General features: G+C 42.7%; 1 protein-coding gene across 1 annotated transcript in view; it reads left to right on the top strand.

The window, feature by feature from the left end:
- FAM129A (family with sequence similarity 129, member A) overlaps positions 1 to 21,691 on the top strand; it is a 122,126-nt gene that overhangs the window by 35,564 nt on the left and 64,871 nt on the right. Inside the window, exons 3-6 of the mRNA XM_014538066.1 lie at positions 7,872 to 8,002; positions 10,883 to 11,014; positions 15,708 to 15,822; positions 18,800 to 18,967. Coding sequence (XP_014393552.1) covers positions 7,872 to 8,002; positions 10,883 to 11,014; positions 15,708 to 15,822; positions 18,800 to 18,967 — 546 coding nt within the window. The remainder of the gene's footprint in view (positions 1 to 7,871; positions 8,003 to 10,882; positions 11,015 to 15,707; positions 15,823 to 18,799; positions 18,968 to 21,691) is intronic.

Raw genomic sequence — 21,691 nt, 5'->3', positions numbered from 1 at the left:
CTGTGTCCGATGGATTTAACTTTCTTTTTCACACTCTTCTCATTTCTGTAAAGAAAAAGATAGCCAATCTTCAGCTTCCTTGGGGGACTTTAGACAGCTTACAGAAGTGACAAAATAAACACGATTTATTCTCATCAGCTGTGTCATAAGAAAATTGGACACATGCTGTGAGGTAATGGCGAAATAATCTTGAAAATTTCCAAGCACTTTTCCCAAATGAAATGGAAGAAAATGTAAAGTTAGCTTCCACCTAATTATGGCGAAAGAAAGATGTGTGCGTAAAAGTATGGGCATATCTATTTTTCCAACAATACTACAGGTTTCTTCCCCTAAAAAAAAGAGACCAGACTGAAGGTCTTTTGGTCCTAGAAAGCTGTTCTCTGAAACAGCTGACCACTGTGGCATTTTTATTTTTCATAGAATAAGATAAAGGGAACTGTAACTTATAAAGTAGTAGAGTGTTTTCCTTTTTAAATGTCCCCCACAACCGCCCGCCACCCCCTTTTTTCTACTTACATTACCCTGTGAAGCTATTGCTCTTCTAAATATGTAGTGAGGGATGGGAACCTTCATTTATTCCAGGGGCTGTGATCATCTGCAGAAAAGTGTTTTAACTTCTGCCTCACCCACCGGAGCTGTTGTAGCATCTGTAAGAGCATGTGGATTCACTGAATGCCCTTAATGCAGCGGTTCTCAACCTGTGGATCGCGACCCCTTTGGGGGTCAAATGACCCTTTCACAGGGGTCGCCTAAGACCATCGGAAAACACATATATAATTACATATTGTTTTTTTGATAATCACTATGCTTTAATTATGTTCAATTTGTAACAATGAAAATACATCCTGCATATCAGATATTTACATTACGATTCATAACAGTAGCAAAATTACAGTTATGAGGTAGCAACGAAAATAATTTTATGGTTGGGGATCACCACAACATGAGGAACTGTATTAAAGGGTCGCGGCATTAGGAAAGTTGAGAACCACTGCCTTAACGGGTTAAACTTTGTGGCCAAATTGACGGTGATGGCCTGCTTTTAGAACAGGGTTTGGGGAAAATTGAGGGTCTCTAATAGTCCAAGGTCAAGTACATGGCAAGCCTAACTCAGAGTTTTGGATCTCTATGAGTGTGAGTTTTGGAAACCAGGAAACAGTTCTATTGTTTGTTCCTGAACGCGTCTGCTTTCTATCCAGATGCTTTCTGCATGTGGAGAGGGGTCCTGGAATGACTTCGTACATTTAATATAAGCTTTGGGATCATAACTGTGCGTGTGTGTCTCTTCTGTGGATTAATAGCTGAAGTAAATCACAGAGAATGTAAGTTGGTTTACATGTCTCTTATTTTTAGCTCAAAGTGGAGTTTCTGTCGGGTAGAATGCAGGGACTTGCGGGCATCAAGGCTGCTCAGGAAAAATTTTTTGACTTTGCCTAGTAGAGTCTGTTCAAAAACCAGTCACTCAAGCACCAACAATAAGTGTGCTTAAAAAATAGTTCAGGTATGTTCAATTATGAAGAATTCAATTTATCCCCTTTCTCTAAGGCATTGACTAGAAGAAAGAGAGTCCTTGGGCATTGTTCTGTGTAATTAGATTTTTGCACTTTTGTGTTGTGCATTGGGATTCCTGGTTTTCCCACCCTAAGGTGCAAAGTGATGGTGCTTAGAAACCGGAGGCTCAAGCTGATGTTGTAATTCATCAGGACTTTTAAACTTTTATGATCTGAGAAACTCGAGGGAAAATAAACAATAATGGATAGTATGCTCTATTTTATAAATATTAAAAATAACTTAGAGGCACTTCTCTTGTTCCCCCAAATTAATCTTCCCCTGAAACCTCAACAAATTCTAAGAAAACTTCCAAAGGCCTAGTTTGACCCTCTCTACTAGGTGGATTCGCCTTCATTCCCAGGAAGCAGCCACTTTGTTAAAATAAACCTTTTTAAAAAAATATATTTTTTTCTTCCATAATAACAATAAAAATGTAACATCTGAAATATGTTAATTTATTTAAGGAATGTCATAGGCAAAAACCAAGGATGAAATGTTATGGAAATAAAACTGGATACAAAATATAATAATCTCAACTATTTAAAAATGTAAAAAAGATTAGAAGGAAATATAGCGAAAATAGTGTTTGGATTTTTCTATATCTTTCTATACTTCTGAACTGCTTTTCTGAAAGTGAGACAGGAAAGAATCCGTGTATTTCAGGGAAGATTTTATAATATAACATATAGTTGCATTGACATTGGGAATAATAGGGAAACTGGGAATAATCCACTGTAAACAGTATCTTCCAAGGAAGAAAACTAATGCTAAAGACTGGATTTGAGTTGAACTACTACAGAACTGGAAGTTTAGCAAAGAACCTTCTAGAATGAGACAATATACAAATCTTTTAGGTCCTTCAGATTTAATGTAAGCTTTACCTAGACCCTTCTATAATTCCCAGGTTTACAGACTAGTAAAGAAAAACAAACAAAGAAGGCTTTTGTTGTAAATACTTTCCCACATATAATTTCATGGACAAAATCCATTTAAAAACTTGAAAGGAATTAATCAAGGGGTCCTCAAACTTTTTAAACAGGGGGCCAGTTCACTGTCCCTCAGACCGTTGGAGGGCCGGACTATAGTTTAAAAAAAAACTATGAACAAATTCCTATGCACACTGCACATATCTTATTTTGAAGTAAAAAAACAAAACGGGAACAAATACAATATTTGTATTTGCATGTGGCCCGGGGGCTGTAGTTTGAGGACCCCTGACTTAATCGGTAAGAGTCTGATTTTTTTCTCAAAAACAAATGAGTTGGGCTTCAAGAGTGTATATTTGAAATAAGTATTCAGGCTGCGATATCTGCCTTTCTCCTTTCTTGGGTATTGACGTGGGCTCCATGATTATGATGCTTTGTACTTTGCCTTACTCTTAAATATTTACGCAGCCATTCTTTTGTTCATCCAACAAATATTTGCTGAGTACATAAGTACAGTATACCTTGGGAGGAGAGATAAGCTCTATTTAAACAGCTGTAGCAATGGTGGTACACGGTTTTGGGAGAGTGCAAAAGAAGGTGAGACTGCTTGCAGCTGGGGAGAGCCAAAAAGGCTTCTTGGGTTGGGATTGCCATCTGGGCTTGAAGGGTCTGAATTTGGCTGGCAGGGCATTTAGGGGGAGATGGAGGGAGGGAGGCATGGACACGTACAGGGCACAGGAGGTATAGTTGCAGTAGGAGAGGTAGGCAATAAGGGCAGTGGGGGACCAGAGCACAGGGCCTTTGGTGCTAGGTTAAGTGGTTACTACTCTGGGGAGTAGCAGTGGGGAACTGCTGAAGGTTTTTACAAGGGTAGTGGCATGGTCTTGAAGCAGTTGTCAAATGAAACTTGTCAGACCAGGACACAGAGGATTGAGCCTCTGTGACTTGAGGTGTGCCTCTCACGGCTTTCAGAAGAGTTCCCTGGGAGCATTAATGGCAAGACTTGGTTCCGAAGGACAGTTCTCCACTGCAACCTCTGTTGACTTGATAACTCGTGCCAGCTTTCTCTTGAGTGGGACCCTGGTGGCCAGCTTGGATTCAGCCTCTCCCGTTCTGCTCTATCAGCCCTGGACTCACTCTGTCCACTTCCCAGAACCTGCCTCTGCCACATAGGCCATGCGGTGGCTTGATTCCCATAATCCTCCAGGATCTGTGTAACAGGATGGCACTCCCGCCTCCCACTCTGGTTTTGACTTTTTTGTTTCTCTTTAAGAGCTGAAAGCTATGAAAGCTAGTAAGTTTTTTTTGGCTCCACTGTGATGCTGACATAGGGCAGAGGAAGAGACTTTTGCAATGTTAAAAGGTGATAAAGACTTGGTTCAAGGTGTGGGGAGATGGGGGGAAAAGGGGATGAATTTAAGAAATCTTGTGCAAATAGAAGTGACAAGATCTGATGGTTGAATATGAGTGTGAGGGAGAAGGAATCAAATAACAGTGCTGAATTTTTGAAACTCTGAATTGAAATGGTTTTGAAAGGACCAGAAGACACTCTTCTTACTTTTACAAAGTTGAACTGAAGAAAAATGTTGTGGGCAGAGCTGTCGAAGAGGCATTTTTTTTAAAGCTTTAGTGGTGATTATCCTGAAGGGTATAATGAGCAGCCTGGTGAAGTAAACTGTACCAACACAACGTCCAGCACAGGCTGCAATAATTGAGTAGAATTAGAAGAAATATTTACCAAAAATGTTGATATAATAAAATGTGAAAGTAGTCCTTCCATTGGTCCTAGTCTTTATGTTATTGAGTAACTACCTTTTATGAAAAATCTGGCACTGTGTTTTACAAACAAATTCAGAAAGGAAATATTATACTAAATTGGGGAGTGGGGTGGGGAAGGAAGGCAATTCAAAACCCAAGAATCTTGAAAACTGAAAACAAGCTGGTCCCAGCGGAAGTTCTTGTATGTGGTACCTGTGGGCTGATGGACTTCATTTGAATGCTTTCACAGCGGGATAGTAAATGATAGTAATAATAGTCAAAATTTATTGAGCAACTAAAGTGTCAGGCACCACTCTAGAAACTCTTTTACCTGAAGACCCTCTCATTTAATCCAGATGAAATCCTGTGAAAATGGGTGTCTTATTCTCCCCATTTTATAGGCAGAGAAAATTGAGGCTCAGAGAGAGAGGCTCCATGTAACACAGCTACTAACTCATGCTTTTTCTTTGGCTCGTTAATGCTAATGTTTCGTTCAGTTGGCTTCACTTTGGGGATGCACTGAGGACCTCTGATGTGCTGATAAGTCTGAAGCATCTCTGAAAACGTAGGTTATGTTTGATGGCCCCAGTTAAAGGGTTACACAGACGACCTGCTTTTGGCTTCTCCTTGACTTCTTAGTTCAGCTTACGGACATTGCCTTGGTAGTTGGCTTGGGGGCACCATTTTCACCATTGTCATCGGTTTAATTACTATGGGTTAGTGAACCATTTCTATGTGCCAACGCCAGTGCTGAGCACTTTACTGCATTATTTCATGTAATTACCACAACAATAGATTGTTCCTCTTGTCTTCCTTTTATACATGAGGAAGCCACGTGAGAGGCCACTACTGCTAAGGAGCAGAGATGGAACTCAAACCCATGTCTGTCTGACTCCAGAGTCCATGGTCTTGACCACAGTGGCATTTTGCCCCAGCAACAGGCTTTCCTCAAAGTGTCACGATCCCTACATTGGACTTTCCTTCGTTGGGGCTTAGTTAGGCTTACTATAAATCTAGATGCATTTCGGGGATTGCTGTAGGTTCTCTTTCCCCTATAACTTGTGATGTTCTTAGCCATGTTATTCACATTTTGAACCAGTCGTTAGGTTAGTTACCCAAGGAAGCTGGGATCCCCCTTTTTTTATAAGTGTTGCCTAGTGGGTGATGCATTGATGGTACCGGATGCAATATGCAAATCACAGAAGCATTTTTCTCATACATTGGGAGGGAGTGGTGGCATCATAGCACCTCAGTGGAGACCGGGCATCTTTGAAGGGAGTCTTGGTGGTGTGGCAGGAAATCTGCTTTCAAAGCTTTGTAGAGCTCACATAAAACGACATCCATCTCCTTTCATTTAAATCCAAATTCTTGCCAGAGTGCAAAAATTAGCATCAGAAATTAGCAGGCTGCTCTTCTGCTAGACAAAATAGTGGTTATTTGGCTCTAAAGGGCACATTTTGTTAATCGTTTATATGTTTCAGTGAGGTGAGACTCATTCTCATTGTGGGAATTCTCAAAGATGTCTCACTCCTATGTAAGAAAATTATAGGCAAGGGTATTGAATTTTATTTCTTATGCACTATATAAAAGTTAATGAAAATAATAACCAATTAGACAGTTATAAAGCCTGAGTGTATTAAAGTGTTATGCAAATATTGATTAATAGTAATACCATAAACTCACAGAGCAAGCAAAAGCATGCCTGGTTTAAATTATAGGAGCTTTCATTTGCATTTCCACCGAAGCTATTATTAGTGGGTCTCAAAGCACCTTACAAGTAATAATTATTAAAGCCCATAAATACAGGCAGGAAATGCATTTTATTGAGGGAATAAGTAAGAGGTCCCCTTTACCTCATACATATTATGAGACCTAAATGCCTGAGCTAAAATAGACTTATCCATATAAAGAGAATATTCCTACACTGTGGGTGTTTGGGGCTGTGATTTATAGGTTAGAAGTTGACAGTCATGGATTCAAGGTTCTTTTTTTAAAAAATTTTTGTGAGTTTATTTGAGCCAAAGAGGTTCTTGTATTGAGTATCTCAACCCATGTGAATTCTTATTGTTAAAATTTTATATGTACAGCCGAGACCGGTTTGGCTCGGTGGATGGAGCGTCGGCCTGCGGACTGAGGGGTCCCAGGTTTGGTTCCGGTCGGGGGCATGTACTTGGGTTGCGGGCACATCCCCAGTGGGAGATGTGCAGGAGGCAGCTGATCGATGTTTCTCTCTCATCGATGTTTCTGACTCTCTGTCTCTCTCCCTTCCTCTCTGTGAAAAGTCAATAAAATATATTTTAAAAAAATTTTTTTACATGTACAATCACTCAAAACAAATCTTGTCAGTATGTTATATTTTAATATTTCTCTATTAACTATAATATCAAATTGGAAAACAAAAATTATGCCAAGTTCACTTGAAAGTATTTAAAAATACTTTGGAATGTTATTTCAGGTTTATTTTTTCTCAGGATAATACCTTATTCCAAGGCCTAACAGCTTTTAGGCACAGTCAATGGGACCTGTATTGATTTCCATACCCTATAGCAAGTCTCTGAAAGGTTGTGAAGATTTCTAATCTGCTTTAAAATATTCCTTTGCCCTTTCTCTCTTATTTCTCCTCTTTTTTCCTTCCTTTGCAACTACCCTACTCTCTAAAGCTAAGCACAGGTTGGAAAAGCTCAAGACTATTCCCAGTGCCTGACTCTCCCTCTATCTTGAGTCCTCGAGCTGCCCCCACATGGTTGGTTCTCAGCCTTATTTTCTTCTGGTGCCGAGAGACCATATTGCAGTGGTTGGTCACTATTGTGAAGCAGCTGTACTTCCATGTCATACTTCAGGTTATACTTCAGTGTCACATAGATTCCAAGAACAGTGTGGACTAGTGGACACCTTCCTTTAGAGTTGGGGACAGACACTGGAACCCAGAAAGAATGAGTGACCTGACTGAGGTCATACAGCTGCTATCTGTCTCGGTAGAACTGGGACCAGAACTCAGGTCTCTAGACTCCTAAAGGTTTCCCCTCTACCTTTACATGACAGTAATTATATGATGCTTTGAAACACACACACACACACACACACACACACACACACACACACACACACACTTTAAACCAGAACACAGGACCAGAAGTAGAAGAAATAGTTTGTTGGTGTTTTATCCAGGGCTATGGATCAGCAAGACAAGGGCTGGAGCCTCAGGCATCTGAAGACAAATGGAGTGATGAGTGTGCAGAGCTGAAATGGTGGGATTATTGCTGTGCAGGAGTTGAACGATGGGGGTAGAGGGGAATGAAGAGCCAGTTGAAATGAGAACAGGGTGAGGTAGGATGGTAGTCATTGAGGATTGGGAGGATGTTGAGTTTATGGCCATGTCAAATGAAGAAAAATTCTATTGGTTACTGGATGGATGGTCCTTAAGGACAGCAGAGTCTCTCAGGATGACCTCAGAAGGGGAGGGAGAGATAAAGGCATGCGCAGCATGTATCAAGGTTCTCAGTGCATGCGGAATAATTCATTTCTGGGAAACGGTGGTATTAGGGAGACTGGAGGAGTGTATATGAATTATATAGATGTGTGTCTATTCTGTGAGAGATGCTACATGTCTAAATTCTAATATTCATGTTTTTCCAGGGAAAACTGAGGCTGCAATCAAAAACTTCAGTCCCTTCTACAGTCGCCAGTACTCTGTGGCCTTCTGCAATCATGTGCGTAGTGAAGTAGAACAACAAAGAGATTTAACATCACAATTTCTGAAGACCAAGGTAGCCCATGACCATTTGGCTTTATATCTTTCTCCCACTGAGTAATGCTTTATAATTCACTAGAGGCCCGGTGCACGAATTCATGCACCAGTGGGGTCCCTCAGCCTGGCCTGTGGAATTGGACCAAAACTGGCTCTCCAACATCCTCTGAGGGGTCCTGGATTGCGAGAGGGCACAGGCCAGGCCGAGGGACCCCACTGGTGCACGATTGGGGCCGGGAGGGACGCAGGAGGTTGGTCAGCGGGGATGGACCACGGGAGGGCTCCAGGGCATGTCTGGCCCATCCGGCTCAGTCCTGATTGGCCGGACCCCAGCAGCAAGCTAACCTACCCCCTGGTGGTCAGTGCACATCATAGCGAGTGGTTGAGTGGCCTTAGCATATCATTAGCATACATATTATGCTTTGATTGGTTGAACTGACGACCGGATGACTGGACACTTAACATATTAGGCTTTTATTATATAGGATAATATATCTGAAAGAAGCATTCATCTGAATGGCAATTTTTAAAAAAAATGTGTTCTCAGATCATTTCATGCTCAAAAAAGTCTTATTTACCTGGAAGTTAGAACATATGTGGTGTAATCCATATTAAGAAAACTAGCATGATCCAGTTTTATTATGTTTTCCTCACATTGATATCAGCCAATTTGACTTGCTGTAGTGAAGTTCAGTTTACAAAGTCATAATTTTAGTGCCTCATATTACCATCATTTTTATTTTGGTCATTGATCAAATATGATTTTCTCTTCTAATCCCCTAACTTATTCTTTCTCCTTTGCTCTATTATAATAATTATTCACGACTTCAACCAATAATGATTGACACCTACTATGTGCCAGGCCCTATGCCAAGAACTGGGGAACCAGACGAATTCTCTGCTCCCTGTTTATATTCAAATGTAGGAGACAGACAATAAACAAATATCAGGTGATAATAAATGCTACAAAGAAAAATAGAGCAGGAGTCCTCTTTTAGAGTAGATGGTCAGAGAACCCCTCTGTGGAGGTGACATTTGAGCAGAAACTGGAGTGAAATAAATGTAGGCTGTGTGCCTATCTGTGGGAAGATTGGTCCAGGCAGATGGCACAGCAAGTACAGAAACCGAGAGGTAGCCACAAGCGCATTGGGAAGGCTGGTGTGCTGAGAGCAGTGCAAACAAGGGAGGAGGGATGAGAAATGACTATGGAGTGACAGGTAGGGACTAGACCACGTGGGACCTGTAGACTACAATCAGGTGTTTATTTTAAGTGTTATTTGGGAGGACAGAACATTAAGCCCTGGGATTTGGAAGGGAATTTATTTCATCCCTGAAAAAGATGAGCAGTTCTATCCTCTCTGGGTGGTTCCTGTAAATGTTGCTTGAAAGTGGAGGAACGAGTTTCTAAAGGCATTATGATCTTTAATAAAGGGAAAGTATGCCGGGGTCCAGCCTCAGCAGGCCAGGGGTTCCCAAAGGTGTGGACGGAGTCGGCGAAGAACGTTTTACACGGAGACAGCGTTCAGAACTCTCTAGCTCTGTTTAGTCTCCGTGGATCTTCCTGTGCCTTGCTGAGGCCACAGAGAAAAAATCTCGAGGCAAACTGAGCCTTTATTTTATAGTCAGAGGTAAACAAGGTAGTGGTTTCCATAGTTACACTGTTCTTGTGAGTTTCACTTGTTTTGACCATAGTTACACTGTTCTTGTGAGTTTCACTTGTTTTTGTTCTTGTTCTTGCTGCACTTCCCTCAGCCCATTAGCTTCCCAGGTAAGATCTAGGGAGCGTCATAAGGTCAAGCCTAATTATGCTTAAGAGGACTGTGCCCTCTAAGCTGGGACTCGTTTGTGACTTTGCCAACAGGTCAGTCCCAGGCTTAATCCTATATCGGCTCCCCACAAAAGTAGATGTAAATTCATGTAAAAGACAGAAGATCCATTTCCATATTTTGAGATAAATCAGGAATTGCACTGTAAGGCAGGATGGGAATGGTTCCTACCACAAGTAGCCCCGTGGGAGACCTAACTGGAAATCTTACAGAGACTCTCCTACAGCATCTATGCCACCAGTTAATGAAAAAAAATCCTCAAACTTTTAAGTAGAGGCAGAACTGGGCTGTGCTGGTTTGCCTGCTATTCTTTGATCGGAAAGCCAATGAGGTCTCCTGGAGAACAGGCTCAGTGTTTACAGCCTGGCTCCCAGGGCTTTGGGGCCTGGGAAAACCAGTGAGCCTGACATTTTTAAAAAATATATATATTTTTATTGATTTCAGAGAGGAAGGGAGAGGGGGAGAGAGAGAGAGAGAGAGAGAAACATCAATGATGAGAGAGAATCATTGATCAGCTGCTTCCCTCACACCCCCTCACCAGGGACCGAGCCTGTAACCTGGGCATGTGCCCTTGACCGGAATCGAACCCAGGACTCTTCAGTCCGCAGGCCGATGCTCTATCCATTGAGCCAAGCCAGGGCCATTGAGCCTGACTTTTGAGGCTGCCTGAAGCTGTGATGAATAGGGGAACAGCCTGTTAATTTTCCTGTTTTTCAGGACTTAAACTGAGGCATATTCCTGGTGTTGGGATGGATTTCTGCAACTTAACTGCTTCCCTCCCTCTCTTCCACAGAGTTTATCAAGGATTTATTAAGTGCCACGTGTATGCCAGACATAGCTTTGTCTCTGTGGCACCATGGAGGGAAATGAAAGCCACAAAAATATCAATAAGACAAATATTTGCATCTGATCAGGAGGGTGGGAAAGGGAAGTGTGGAGGGAGGGGAAGAAGCAACCATTTCTCCAGGATGTCAGTTTCCTGAAATATTCCTTGAAATGCCAGGGACAGACTTAGTGGTAGCATGGTATGTTATCTTTTGTGGCCATCACTAATTGTATTCATCTTCTTTAAGCCACCATTGGATCCTGGAACCGTTTTGTATGAAGCAGAACTATGCCAGTTTGCCGAAGATATAAAGAAATGGAAGGAGAGATATGTGGTGGTTAAAAATGATTTTGCTGTGGAGAGCTATGAGAACAAAGAGGTAGGATATTTCCTTGTTACCCCTGGCTTCTCCCAATACTCTTAAAGATTGGGTGTGTTGGTTGTCTTCTTCAGGATTGGTTCTTTCAATCAGCACTCACTCTCTAGCAGGCACTCATTCCAGTTAATAGATGTTTACTGAGCGCCTATTACTGGTATATGCCGCATATCATGAAAGGTCTGGGCATATTGCAGACAGATGTTTGCAGTCTAGTGGGCAAGATAGACTTTGAACAACTCATTGCAAGTGAGTGTGAAAACAGGTTATGCCTCGTGACGAGTACAGGAGCCTTTCCTATGACAATTCAGCTTCAAGGTCTTTCTCAGTCACTGCCCCGCTGCCCCTCCCTTTGCTCTGTGTCTCCAAGTCTCCCCACACATTATTCATTCATTCATTCATTTTAATCCTCACCTGAGGATATGTTTTTCATTGATTCTAGAGAGAGAGGAAGGGAGGGGGAGAGAGACAGAAACATCCAGGTGAGAGAGAAATATCTATGGGTTGCTACCCATATGTGTCCTGATGGGATGGAACCGCAGCCTGGGTTTGTGCCCTGACTGAGAATTAAATCCACAACCCATAGGTTCACAGGATAATGCTCTAACCAACTGAGCCACACTGGTCGGGCCTCCCCATTCTTAAGCCTCCTACATGTCAGGTGGCTGAGGAGTTATTTAATAAGGTTATGATTGAGCCCTGGCCGGGTGGCTCAGTTGGTTGGGATGTTGTTCCTTACACCAAAAGGTTGCAGGTTTGATTCCCAGTCAGGGCACATACCTAGGTTTCGAGTTCAATCTTGGTCAGGGTGCATAAAGGAGGCAACCGATCAAAGTTTCTCTCTCTCTCTCTCTCTCTCTCTCTCTCTCTCTCTCTCCCTTTTAATCCCTTCTTCTCTCTCTAAAATTAAACATCCTAGGGTGAGGATAAAAAAAGATTGTGATTGAATTTGCCTGAGTTCCTAGGAATTCAGAGCATTTCACATACTTACTTCACCTGTATTTATGGATTTTTTTCTTTAAACTTGTTCCTGGTTATCTCATTATTTTTCTTGTCTGTGAAATGTGGGGGAAAATGAGATTATGAACGTAAGTAAAGTGCCTAGCAGCCAGAAGGGCTTCAGTTTTTATTGGTCCCCATTTCTTTCCCCATGGAAAGTATTGTGGCATAGAAGAAAGAACACTGGACCATGAATCAGGAAAACTAAAGTTTAGGCTGGGCTTCCATTAAACTGGAGAATTAGGCTGAGTGATCCCAACAGTTCCTTTCAGATCTCCTACTATACACATTTTAAATCTACACAGAATCTCAAGCTGTCTTTGAAATGAATAGTTATTATTTTTCAGTTAGTAGTAACAGATTTAAAACTTTGCTCTCTTGCCCTAGCCAGTTTGGCTCAGTGGATAGATTGTCAGCCTGTGGACCTAAGAGTCCTGGGTTCAATTCCAGTAAGGGCACATGCCCAGCTTGTGGGCTCAGTCCCTAGTAGGGGGCATGCAGGAGGCAGCCAATTAATGATTCTCTCTCATCATTGATGTTTCTATCTCTCTCTCTCCCTCTCCCTTCCTCTCTGAAAGCAATAAAAATATTTTTAAAGAAACAACCAGCCGAAACCGGTTTGGCTCAATGGATAGAGCGTTGACCTGCGGACTGAAGGGTCCCGGGTTCGATTCCGGTCAAGGGCATGTACCTGGGTGTGGGCACATCCCCAGTAGGAGATGTGCAGGAGGCAGCTGATCGATGTTTCTCTCTCATCGATGTTTCTGACTCTCTATCCTCTCTCCCTTCCTCTCTGTAAAAAATCAATAAAATATATTTAAAAAATTAAACCTAAAAAAAAAAAACCCAACCAAAAAATCCCACTTTGCTCTCTTGACACTAAACCGATAAAAGGAGACTTCAGGCAGCAGACCAATGTGTTTCCTTCCTTCCCATTTCTGATGGAAAATAGAAATAAAGTACAATATAAACTTATTCCACAGGCAATCAGGCAATGCTGTCTTGAGTAGTCTTATTCTTTGCAACATTCATTAAGCTAATGTTTTCTTGACTTACCTATATTAGGATTTTATTCAACACTTGATTTGCTCTCTGTAGCAAATTATCAATACACTACAAATAATAATGATAATAAGTCACCTTTACTTATTTTAAAAAATATGTTTTTATTGATTTTAGAGAGAGAGGAAGGGGAAGGGATAGAGAGATAGAAACATTGACAAGAGAGAAACATCATCAATCGTTGCCTCCTGCACACCCTCTACTGGGGATCGAGCTTGTAACCCCGGGCATGTGCCCTGACCAGGAATCAAGCTGGTGACCTCTTGGTTCATGGGTTGACGCTCAAGTCACCTTTATTTTGTATGACATGGTACAATGTCCTCTCAGGGAAGCTTGAGAAGAGGTAGTATTGCAGAATAGTTAATATTGTGGACTTTAAATCACACCTTTATCAATTATAGATGTGTCCTTTCCTAAGTCATAAATCTCCTTGAGCCTCACCTTTCTCATCTGTGAAATGGTGAGCATGCTCCCTTCCTCATGATGTTGCTCTGAGGATTAAACAAATGAGTGTATTGAAGCCCTCAGCACATGGCCAAGCACTGGCAGAGCCCGATGTAGAGCAGTTGTCAGTATGATTACTACTAAAAAATTGGGAGGAAACACTCACAGAGCTTCCTCTTATATTTATTATGGTTTTAACCATATTTGGCACTAATTGAAGTTTCATTTTGAATCAAAACTGGTGTTTTTCCTCTTTTTAGTGTTTTAAAGCTTTCTCCCTCAACTTTCAATTTATTTGCTCATTATTTTCAAGTGAAACTGGATTTTTCAGATACGGTTACTGAATTAGATAATAATAAAGTATTAAAAACTATTTTGCTCATCATTTTCAAATGGTCCAGTTTGGATTTTTAAGATACGTATTTTAAAGATATGATTACTGAATTTGGTAATAAACAAGTGTTAGAAACTTGGAAATTTAAAAAATGGCATGTAGTTTGCCATAATTCCTCCAAGTTTTAATATTTCTTTTATTTAGAGAAGAGTGTTTTTAAAAATTATACCCAAGAGTTATACATTAAGTACCTATAAATTGCCTATTATTTTACGGGGGGTTCGGTTTTGGATGGTAATTAAGTAGGAAAAATGAAGCATTCTCATTGGATAATCATTTAATTTGTACTTCCTGTACGGTTGCACTGGGCTAGACAGACCCAGGTATGAGTCCTGGGTTTGTCACCTACTCACCGATGGGCCATCGGTAGGTTATTTAACCCGTTTTCTCATTTATAAAAGGGAGATAATAACTAATTCATAGTGCTGTTTTTAGGATTAAAGGATGCGGTGCTCATAAAAGCCCAGATTGGGGCCTGTTATAACAAATAACATAATTTAGATTTAACACAATTTAGCAGTCTCAAACTGCTTCTGAACTTTTTCAAAACCACACAACTTTTGATTCTTGTCTGTTAGGCTCTGCACCCCTGATGTGCTTACGCAGTTGATAAGTGGATTTCACAACTATGGAAAACAACCTTCTTAGATACGAGAGTTTGTTTTGTTTGGGTCTCTTCAGTCACTACCTTATTGAGGGAGAATGTGTTCTTATCCTGATCACGTTGCCCCAATCAATTATTTTTAGTTATTCCCAAGAGTACCCGCTACATTTGGGTCCCACAGTGGCTTGGTTTCCATTCTCAACTTGCTTTCAGCCTGTTATTTTCTACATTTTGCCTTGACTTAATCCCTGCCATCAGACGCACACACTTAAATTTTATCTTATCTGTATGTCCTTGTGGGCTTATCTGCTTAACAAATACTTTAGTGCCTTAGCAATGCTCACACCTCTTGTACGTTTCCCCAACAGCAGAGCTGTTTGTCTGCTGGCCAGAATTTGTTCTGATGTCATGACCTTGCTATTCCATCCCAGATCATTGGACTGCAAAACAGTCTCATGCCCGCCCGGCCAGTGAGGCTCAGTGGTTGAGCATTGACCCATGAACTAGGAAGTCAGAGTTCGATTCTGGGTCTGGGCATATGCCTGGGTTGCAGGCTCAATCCCCAGTATGAGGTGTGCAGGAGGCAGTCCATCAATGATTCTCTCTCGTCATTGATGTTTCTTTCTTTCCCTCTCCCTTCCTCTATCTGATATCAATAAAAATATATAAAACAAGCAAACAACAACAACAACCCCCGCCCCCCCAAAAAAACCAGTTTCGTGTCAGAGGGCAAAGTGGTGGCATATTTATCACAGCAACATTTTTATGTTTTTGGTGACAATCCATGGCAACCATGACTGTAGTTACCTGTCCCACAGTCTCATTAGTCATCCGTCTGCACATGTTGTGTCGTGAATGTCTGTCTGCATCATCACCCTTGTGGTTATTAGAATGACTCAGGTGCCGGGGCACAGGAAGTTACTAAGATGATGCTTTCCTCAGTGAATCTCCCTGAGATTAGGGACTCTGACTTCCCATGTTGTGAACGTCACACAAAAGTACTAAAGTAAGAACTCGCAAGTAGCAGTTACACAAAACCTATTTTTTAAATAAATGGCTCTTACTCAATGACATAGTGTGGGAATTGCTTATCTCTGAGTGCCTGTGTCTGTCTATTTCTAATATTCTGGATATTTTTCAAAAAAATCCAAAAGGGGGAAAATAATCATTCCTTTATGCCTTTCCTTTCCCAGGCCTATCAGAGAGGAGCTGCTCCTAAAAGCCGAATCCTTCCAGCTGGTGGCAAAGTGTTAACCTCCGAAGAGGAATACAATCTATTATCTGACAGGCATTTCCCAGACCCTCTTGGTGAGTTGCTGAGCATTCTTTCCCAAGGCAAATTCTTAGACTTGCTTTGCTTAGGGAGACCAGCCGCTCTCAACCGGGGGAGGAGCATTTCACTCTCCAGGGACATTCGGCAGCGTCTGGAGACATTTTTGGTTGTCACAGCTTGGGAGGATGGCGCTGCAGGCATTTAGTGGGTAGAGGCCCGTGATTCTGTTAAACCTACTGCAATGCACAGAACAGTCTGACAATGAAGAATTACCTAGCGCACAATATCGATAGTTGCTGAAGTTGGGAGCCTCTGGGTCAGACACATGCACACCACGGACACATGGGAGATGTGATTGCCCTAATTTAGGTAAACATTGTACCACTTCTGTTATTTTAAACCACATTCAGTAATACACACCTCAGTTGCTACGTTTCTAGTGCTTCAAAAATGAGCCACTGGTTAGACATCTGGAGGTTTGGGGAATATATTGGTGGCTTTCATAGCTCCACAGGACAGCAGAAATAAACACACAGGGCCCCGTCTTTGAAAGGTACAACCTCATCTTTCAGTAAGCATGTCAGGGAATATTATTTTTTCTAATTTTAGGAAGATGTGCAATAGAGTATCCTAAATCGACAAAATGTTTTTAACAAGCGTTACAGTAACTCATAGCTAGGATGTAAAAAAGCATTGAATTAACTAGCGTATTTATAAATAATAGCTGAATGCTGCCATGGAAAGAGCGTGGAACTGAGAATTGGAAGACTGGGCTTTTATCTAGTTCTAACTGTGCCATTTAACAGGTGTTCCCCTAGTGTTACTAAACCTCTCTGATTACTGTTCCTCCAACTCCAGGGCCTTGAACTTGAAAATCTAGAAGGATCTCTCCATCTCTAATATACTTGGGTTTTCATTCATTCTGTGTTTTCCATGTAGAGAAAGTGATGGATAATATGCCTATATAGGCCAAGTAGTGCATTGCATAGAGATTCATGAACTGTGGATAATGTAATAATCCCATCTGGCTTTGTGTAAATCATGCTCCACAGTAATTACTTGGTTTCTTGAAGAGAGCGCTGGTTCTTATTAATGGGTATAATCATTTTATTAGAATTTATGGAGAAAATATAGTTAGTTTTTCCATTGTTCTTTTGGTGAGGAATGCTTAGCATAGTGTTTTTAGTAACACTATTATTAGATTAGTACATGGACCATAAACCTAGATTAAACAAACTATTATTAAGTAATTCAGGCTAAAACAACACTTTATGTGCACTATACATATTATTATATTTTCTTTCAACATCTACTTATATGTCACCGTGGCTCTGGAAATGGGAATATCAACATGCTGACCCTTCAGAATCTCTCTCCAAAAGGACTTTCCAATGAAATCATTCAGAACACAATATACTTATTGATTTATTGTTGATATCATATCAGAAGGAATGAAAAGGAATAAAAAACACGAGTCCTGTGTGACTAATGCCATTTGGTTCAGGGCTTCGGATTGGGGCATTTCAGTGACTTTTTTTTTCTTCATTATATCTGTGGCCTTCTGAGTTTTAAAAATAGAACATTCTACAGTAGATCATTTGTGATATCCTTGTGACTCAACTCAGAAAAAAATTCAGACTAATGGCATCTGGAAAATTTCTGTAAAAGGTTAAATGAGAGGTAGCTAGAGACTAACAGGATCTGAGCGGGGTGGCTTTACACGAGTCTCTGGGAATTGATTTTGAGGGAAGAGGTAAAAGTCCCCATTGTTCAAGGCTTTTAAAATGTCCTGGGACAATGTAGCACATTTATTCATTCAACAAACTATAGTCCAGCATCTACTAGGTTCCATGACTGTGCCATGTGCGGAGGATACAAAGATATGTCAGATGCAGTCTCCATCTTCTGGGGGCCCTAGGGCAGTGGTGTAGCTTCCTGGGGAGAATCCGTGAGGGAGCTTGTCTGAGACGGTGCCCCTCACCCTGAGTGTGGGTGCCAGACATAGAAACAGATCATTACAATCTTTTGGGAGAACAAGGTAGGGAGCACCCACGTCTGTCTGGTGGCAGAGGGAGGTGTCAACAAAGGCACCGCAGAGCAGGGGGCTGTTGAATGGACTTTTGAAGGATGAATGAGAATTTTCTGTGGAAAATCATGATGGAAGGGGAGGAGGAAAGTTACTATGAACTGCACAAGTGATATGCAAAGTCGTGGAGTCAATGACCACACCTGGGGAGAGTGGAAACCAGTACAGAACAGGGAACGAGCGCCAAGGGGGGGGGGGGGGGGGGGGGGTGTGGAGAGAAGGTGCAGAGGAACCGGAAAAGGTGACAAAGAAGAAGCAGTCTTTAAAAAGCATGAAGGACACCAGGAGAGACGAGCTCCTGGAAGTCATGGGAAGAGAATGTTTCCAGAAGAAGGTATGGTTAGCAGCAACAGACATTTCAGATCATGTTCAAAGGATAGATAATAAAGAAGGAGCCACAGGCTGACAATCAGGGGGACATTAGTGACCTCAGCAATTTGGTTTCTGGGCTGGAGCAGCAGGAACCAGACTAAGGTGTGTACAGAGGTTGATGGCAGGAAGACAACAAGTGACAGGGAGGAGGGAGAGAGTGCAGGGCACAGAGCAGACCTGGTGGCACGGGGCCTGGGGAAGAGAAGGGGGGCGGTCTGCATAGCTGGACAGAGTGGCTTGCAGAGGACCACTAGGGAAGAGGGAGCTCTGTTGGTGCATTTCGTTGATGTGAGGAAGTTGGGAAAGATTGTGTCCGATGGCCTTGCTTGTCCCTCTCCCGTAGGAGGTGAGGCCACCTGCTGGCGGGAGACAGGTGAAGCTGGTGGAGAGATGTGGGAGGAGCCTGAACTCTCAGTCCCTCCCCCCCTAGACATCTCTCACCACCTTTCCATCCCATGGCCTGCCCTAGAGAGTTCCCTTCACAGCCTGAAATAAGTATTTTAAATAACAGATGCACAGTACAAAACATCTTTGTGTTTTCAATATTTCCGTAGCATCCAATGAGAAGGAGAGCACCCCGCCCTTTGTGGTCCCGCCGAAGGAATTCCCGGTGTACCTGTGGCAGCCATTCCTCAGGCACGGCTACTTCTGCTTCCAGGAGGCCACTGAGCAGAAGAAGTTCCACGCTCTCCTGAGCGACTGCATCCGGCATCTGAACCAGGGTACGGCACCCCTGCCCTCTTGTCCCCAAGCTAAGCAAGAGTCTTGCGCTCAGGGAGCGAGGCCAACGTGCTGGCTGCTTAGCCCAGTCCAGAGGCCTCGGTGAGACAGAATGTGGAGCAGGTATCTGATGGCACCTGTAGGCACGCATTTGAGGCGCCTTCTTCGCACATGCAATTTTGCATGTAGTTCATCCTCCTCCTTTTCCCTGATTATTAAAAGTATAAATGACAGCAAGAACATGTCACTTGTCCCTGACAAAATCCTAGTCCTTATGATACTTATTGTTTATTCCCTTCTTTATTTTCGAATACTAGTTACGCAAAACTTTAAGATGCATAAGTATCACCTAGAGCAGCGGTCGCCAACCTTCGGACCTCATGGGTCACCAGTGGTCCGCGGATCACCGGTTGGCCACCACTGACCTAGAGAACTTACATTCAGGTTTGGGGGTTCCATTCTCAGCTATTCGGATGGACTGGGTCTGTTGCAAGCCCTACATTTTGTTCTGTCCCCAAGCTAAGCAAGAGTCTTGCGCTCAGGGAGCGAGGCCAACGTGCTGGCTGCTTAGCCCAGTCCAGAGGCCTCGGTGAGACAGAATGTGGAGCAGGTATCTGATGGCACCTGTAGGCACGCATTTGAGGCGCCTTCTTCGCACATGCAATTTTGCATGTAGTTCATCCTCCTCCTTTTCCCTGATTATTAAAAGTCTAAATGACAGCAAGAACATGTCACTTGTCCCTGGCAAAATCCTAGTCCTTATGATATTTATTGTTTATTCCCTTCTTTATTTTCGAATACTTATTTACTCAAAACTTTAAGATGCGTAAGAATCATCTAGAGCAGCGGTCGCCAACCTTTCAGACCTCACGGGCCACCAGTGGTCTGCGGATCACCGGTTGGCCACCACTGACCTAGAGAACTTACATTCAGGTTTGGGGGTTCCATTCTCAGCTATTCGGATGGACTGGGTCTGTTGCAAGCCCTACATTTTGTTCTTCTGACAAACTGCCTGGGCTGGTGGTACTGCAGGTTCATGGGCCACACCTGTAGCAGTGTGGCTTTAGACCACTGTGCTCAAGGTATGGATGTAATGTATGTCTAGAATAAAGACTTTTCACTCTAATATGTCACACTTTTGCTGAATGGATGTGAATGCTGGTTTTCTGGACTCCATGAAGCCTCCAGTTACAGCTACTTCACAAGTTAACTTAGTTCTGAAAGTTAATGTGATAGAGAGTAGCTAGAGGTCGCTACATCGTGAAGAAGGGAGCCCAGTACTTCAGTCTCTTGAGCAGGTAACATTGGAGTTATCACCTCACCCCCCTGTGCCTTTATTTCCTAATAGGGCCAGTTTCATTGTGCACTTACTTTAAAGTTCTAGGGTTTCCCCGAGAGTGTCAGCCCCACAGAGAAAAAAATCGCCAGCCAGTTTTTGATGTTAGCTTGCATATGGATAGACCAATGGAAAAAGATAAGGTCACTGTATTTTGCTGTAGCAACTCTGAACAACATTAGTCATAATATTGTCTCATAATCAGTTAGGGACTTTATAAAAATGGTACCTACTTAATATCTTGCCTTGTGGTTTAGATGTCTTAGAGACAAAGGCTCGCCCAGCACCGCCTGCTCTATCTGGCTCATTTTCCAGTGCGCTTCCACCTCTGTGTCCGGGCTCTGGTCTAGTACAGACATGCAGTCGGCACTAAATGCAACCACCACAAGCTTTCCTAAGCAAAGGATATTCTGGGCCCAGCCAGATGGGACTTGCTTCATTCCCCTTCCATGGACATAATAGGAATTTCTCTGGGGAGTCGCTAGCCTGCCTTTCGACTCCATTTATGGTAGGTTTGAGTCGATTCAAACCAGCCCTGCTCTCCAGTATGCTCTCAAAGGCACCAAGATAATGAGGTCTAGTCACATTGCCCTGCTTCTGTGTCGCATTCCTCTGTCCAGAAGCCTCTTTTCCTCACTGATGCTTCATGCAGGCTTAATGTGACTTGGCAGTAGCTCTAATCCGAACCAGGGACCATCACAACACTGTAGGGAACGGTCCTTGCCTGTCCCGTGCCGATGAGCTCATGGGTCTTTCCCTTCTCTCCTCTGTGCCTGTGTTTTTGACAGCACAAAGCACCACTCATCTTCACGGAATCATTTTTTAAAATTTGTTTCCATCTCTACCTGTTATTCAATGAGAGGTTTCGCAGACTCCTAGTTAACTATTATTCATTTCACGGTTACCAGAAGAGTTTATAAATAGATGTAATATTAGGGCCGTGATACAGGCCAGAAACCCTGAGGGGCCTTCAGGAGGCTGCTGACTTCTGCCCCAGATAACGAGAGTCAGTGCTGTCCCCCTGCTTCTCTGGCGCCATTGGCTCGGGCCACCAGGCACCTCTGTTGAGAACTAGGTCTGAGATATTCTAGCAGCGGAGGCTGGGCTACTGTTGATCCCATCCACTCACAAGTCCTCAGGGATCTTCCCCTCCCCCCAGTTTTATTGAGATATAATCTATACATATAAAAAGCCAGCGACTGTAACAGCCATAACAACTGGTCGCTATGACACCCACTGTGGCCAGCGAACCGGCCTGATTAGAGGCTGGCCGGCCAACTTCTCGGCCCCTTCCCCCGGCCGGCCAACTTCTCGGCCCCTTCCCCCTGCCTGTCTGCCCCTAATTGAACTCTCCCACCTCGATCAAGAGCAGGACCACCCGGCCAAAAGC

The sequence above is a fragment of the Myotis brandtii genome, unplaced genomic scaffold, assembly GCF_000412655.1.
Source record: "Myotis brandtii unplaced genomic scaffold, ASM41265v1 scaffold104, whole genome shotgun sequence".
Classification (NCBI taxonomy): Eukaryota; Metazoa; Chordata; class Mammalia; order Chiroptera; family Vespertilionidae; genus Myotis; species Myotis brandtii.
Note: the sequence above shows the minus strand (reverse complement) of the source record. Positions and strands in the feature narration are given on the sequence as shown.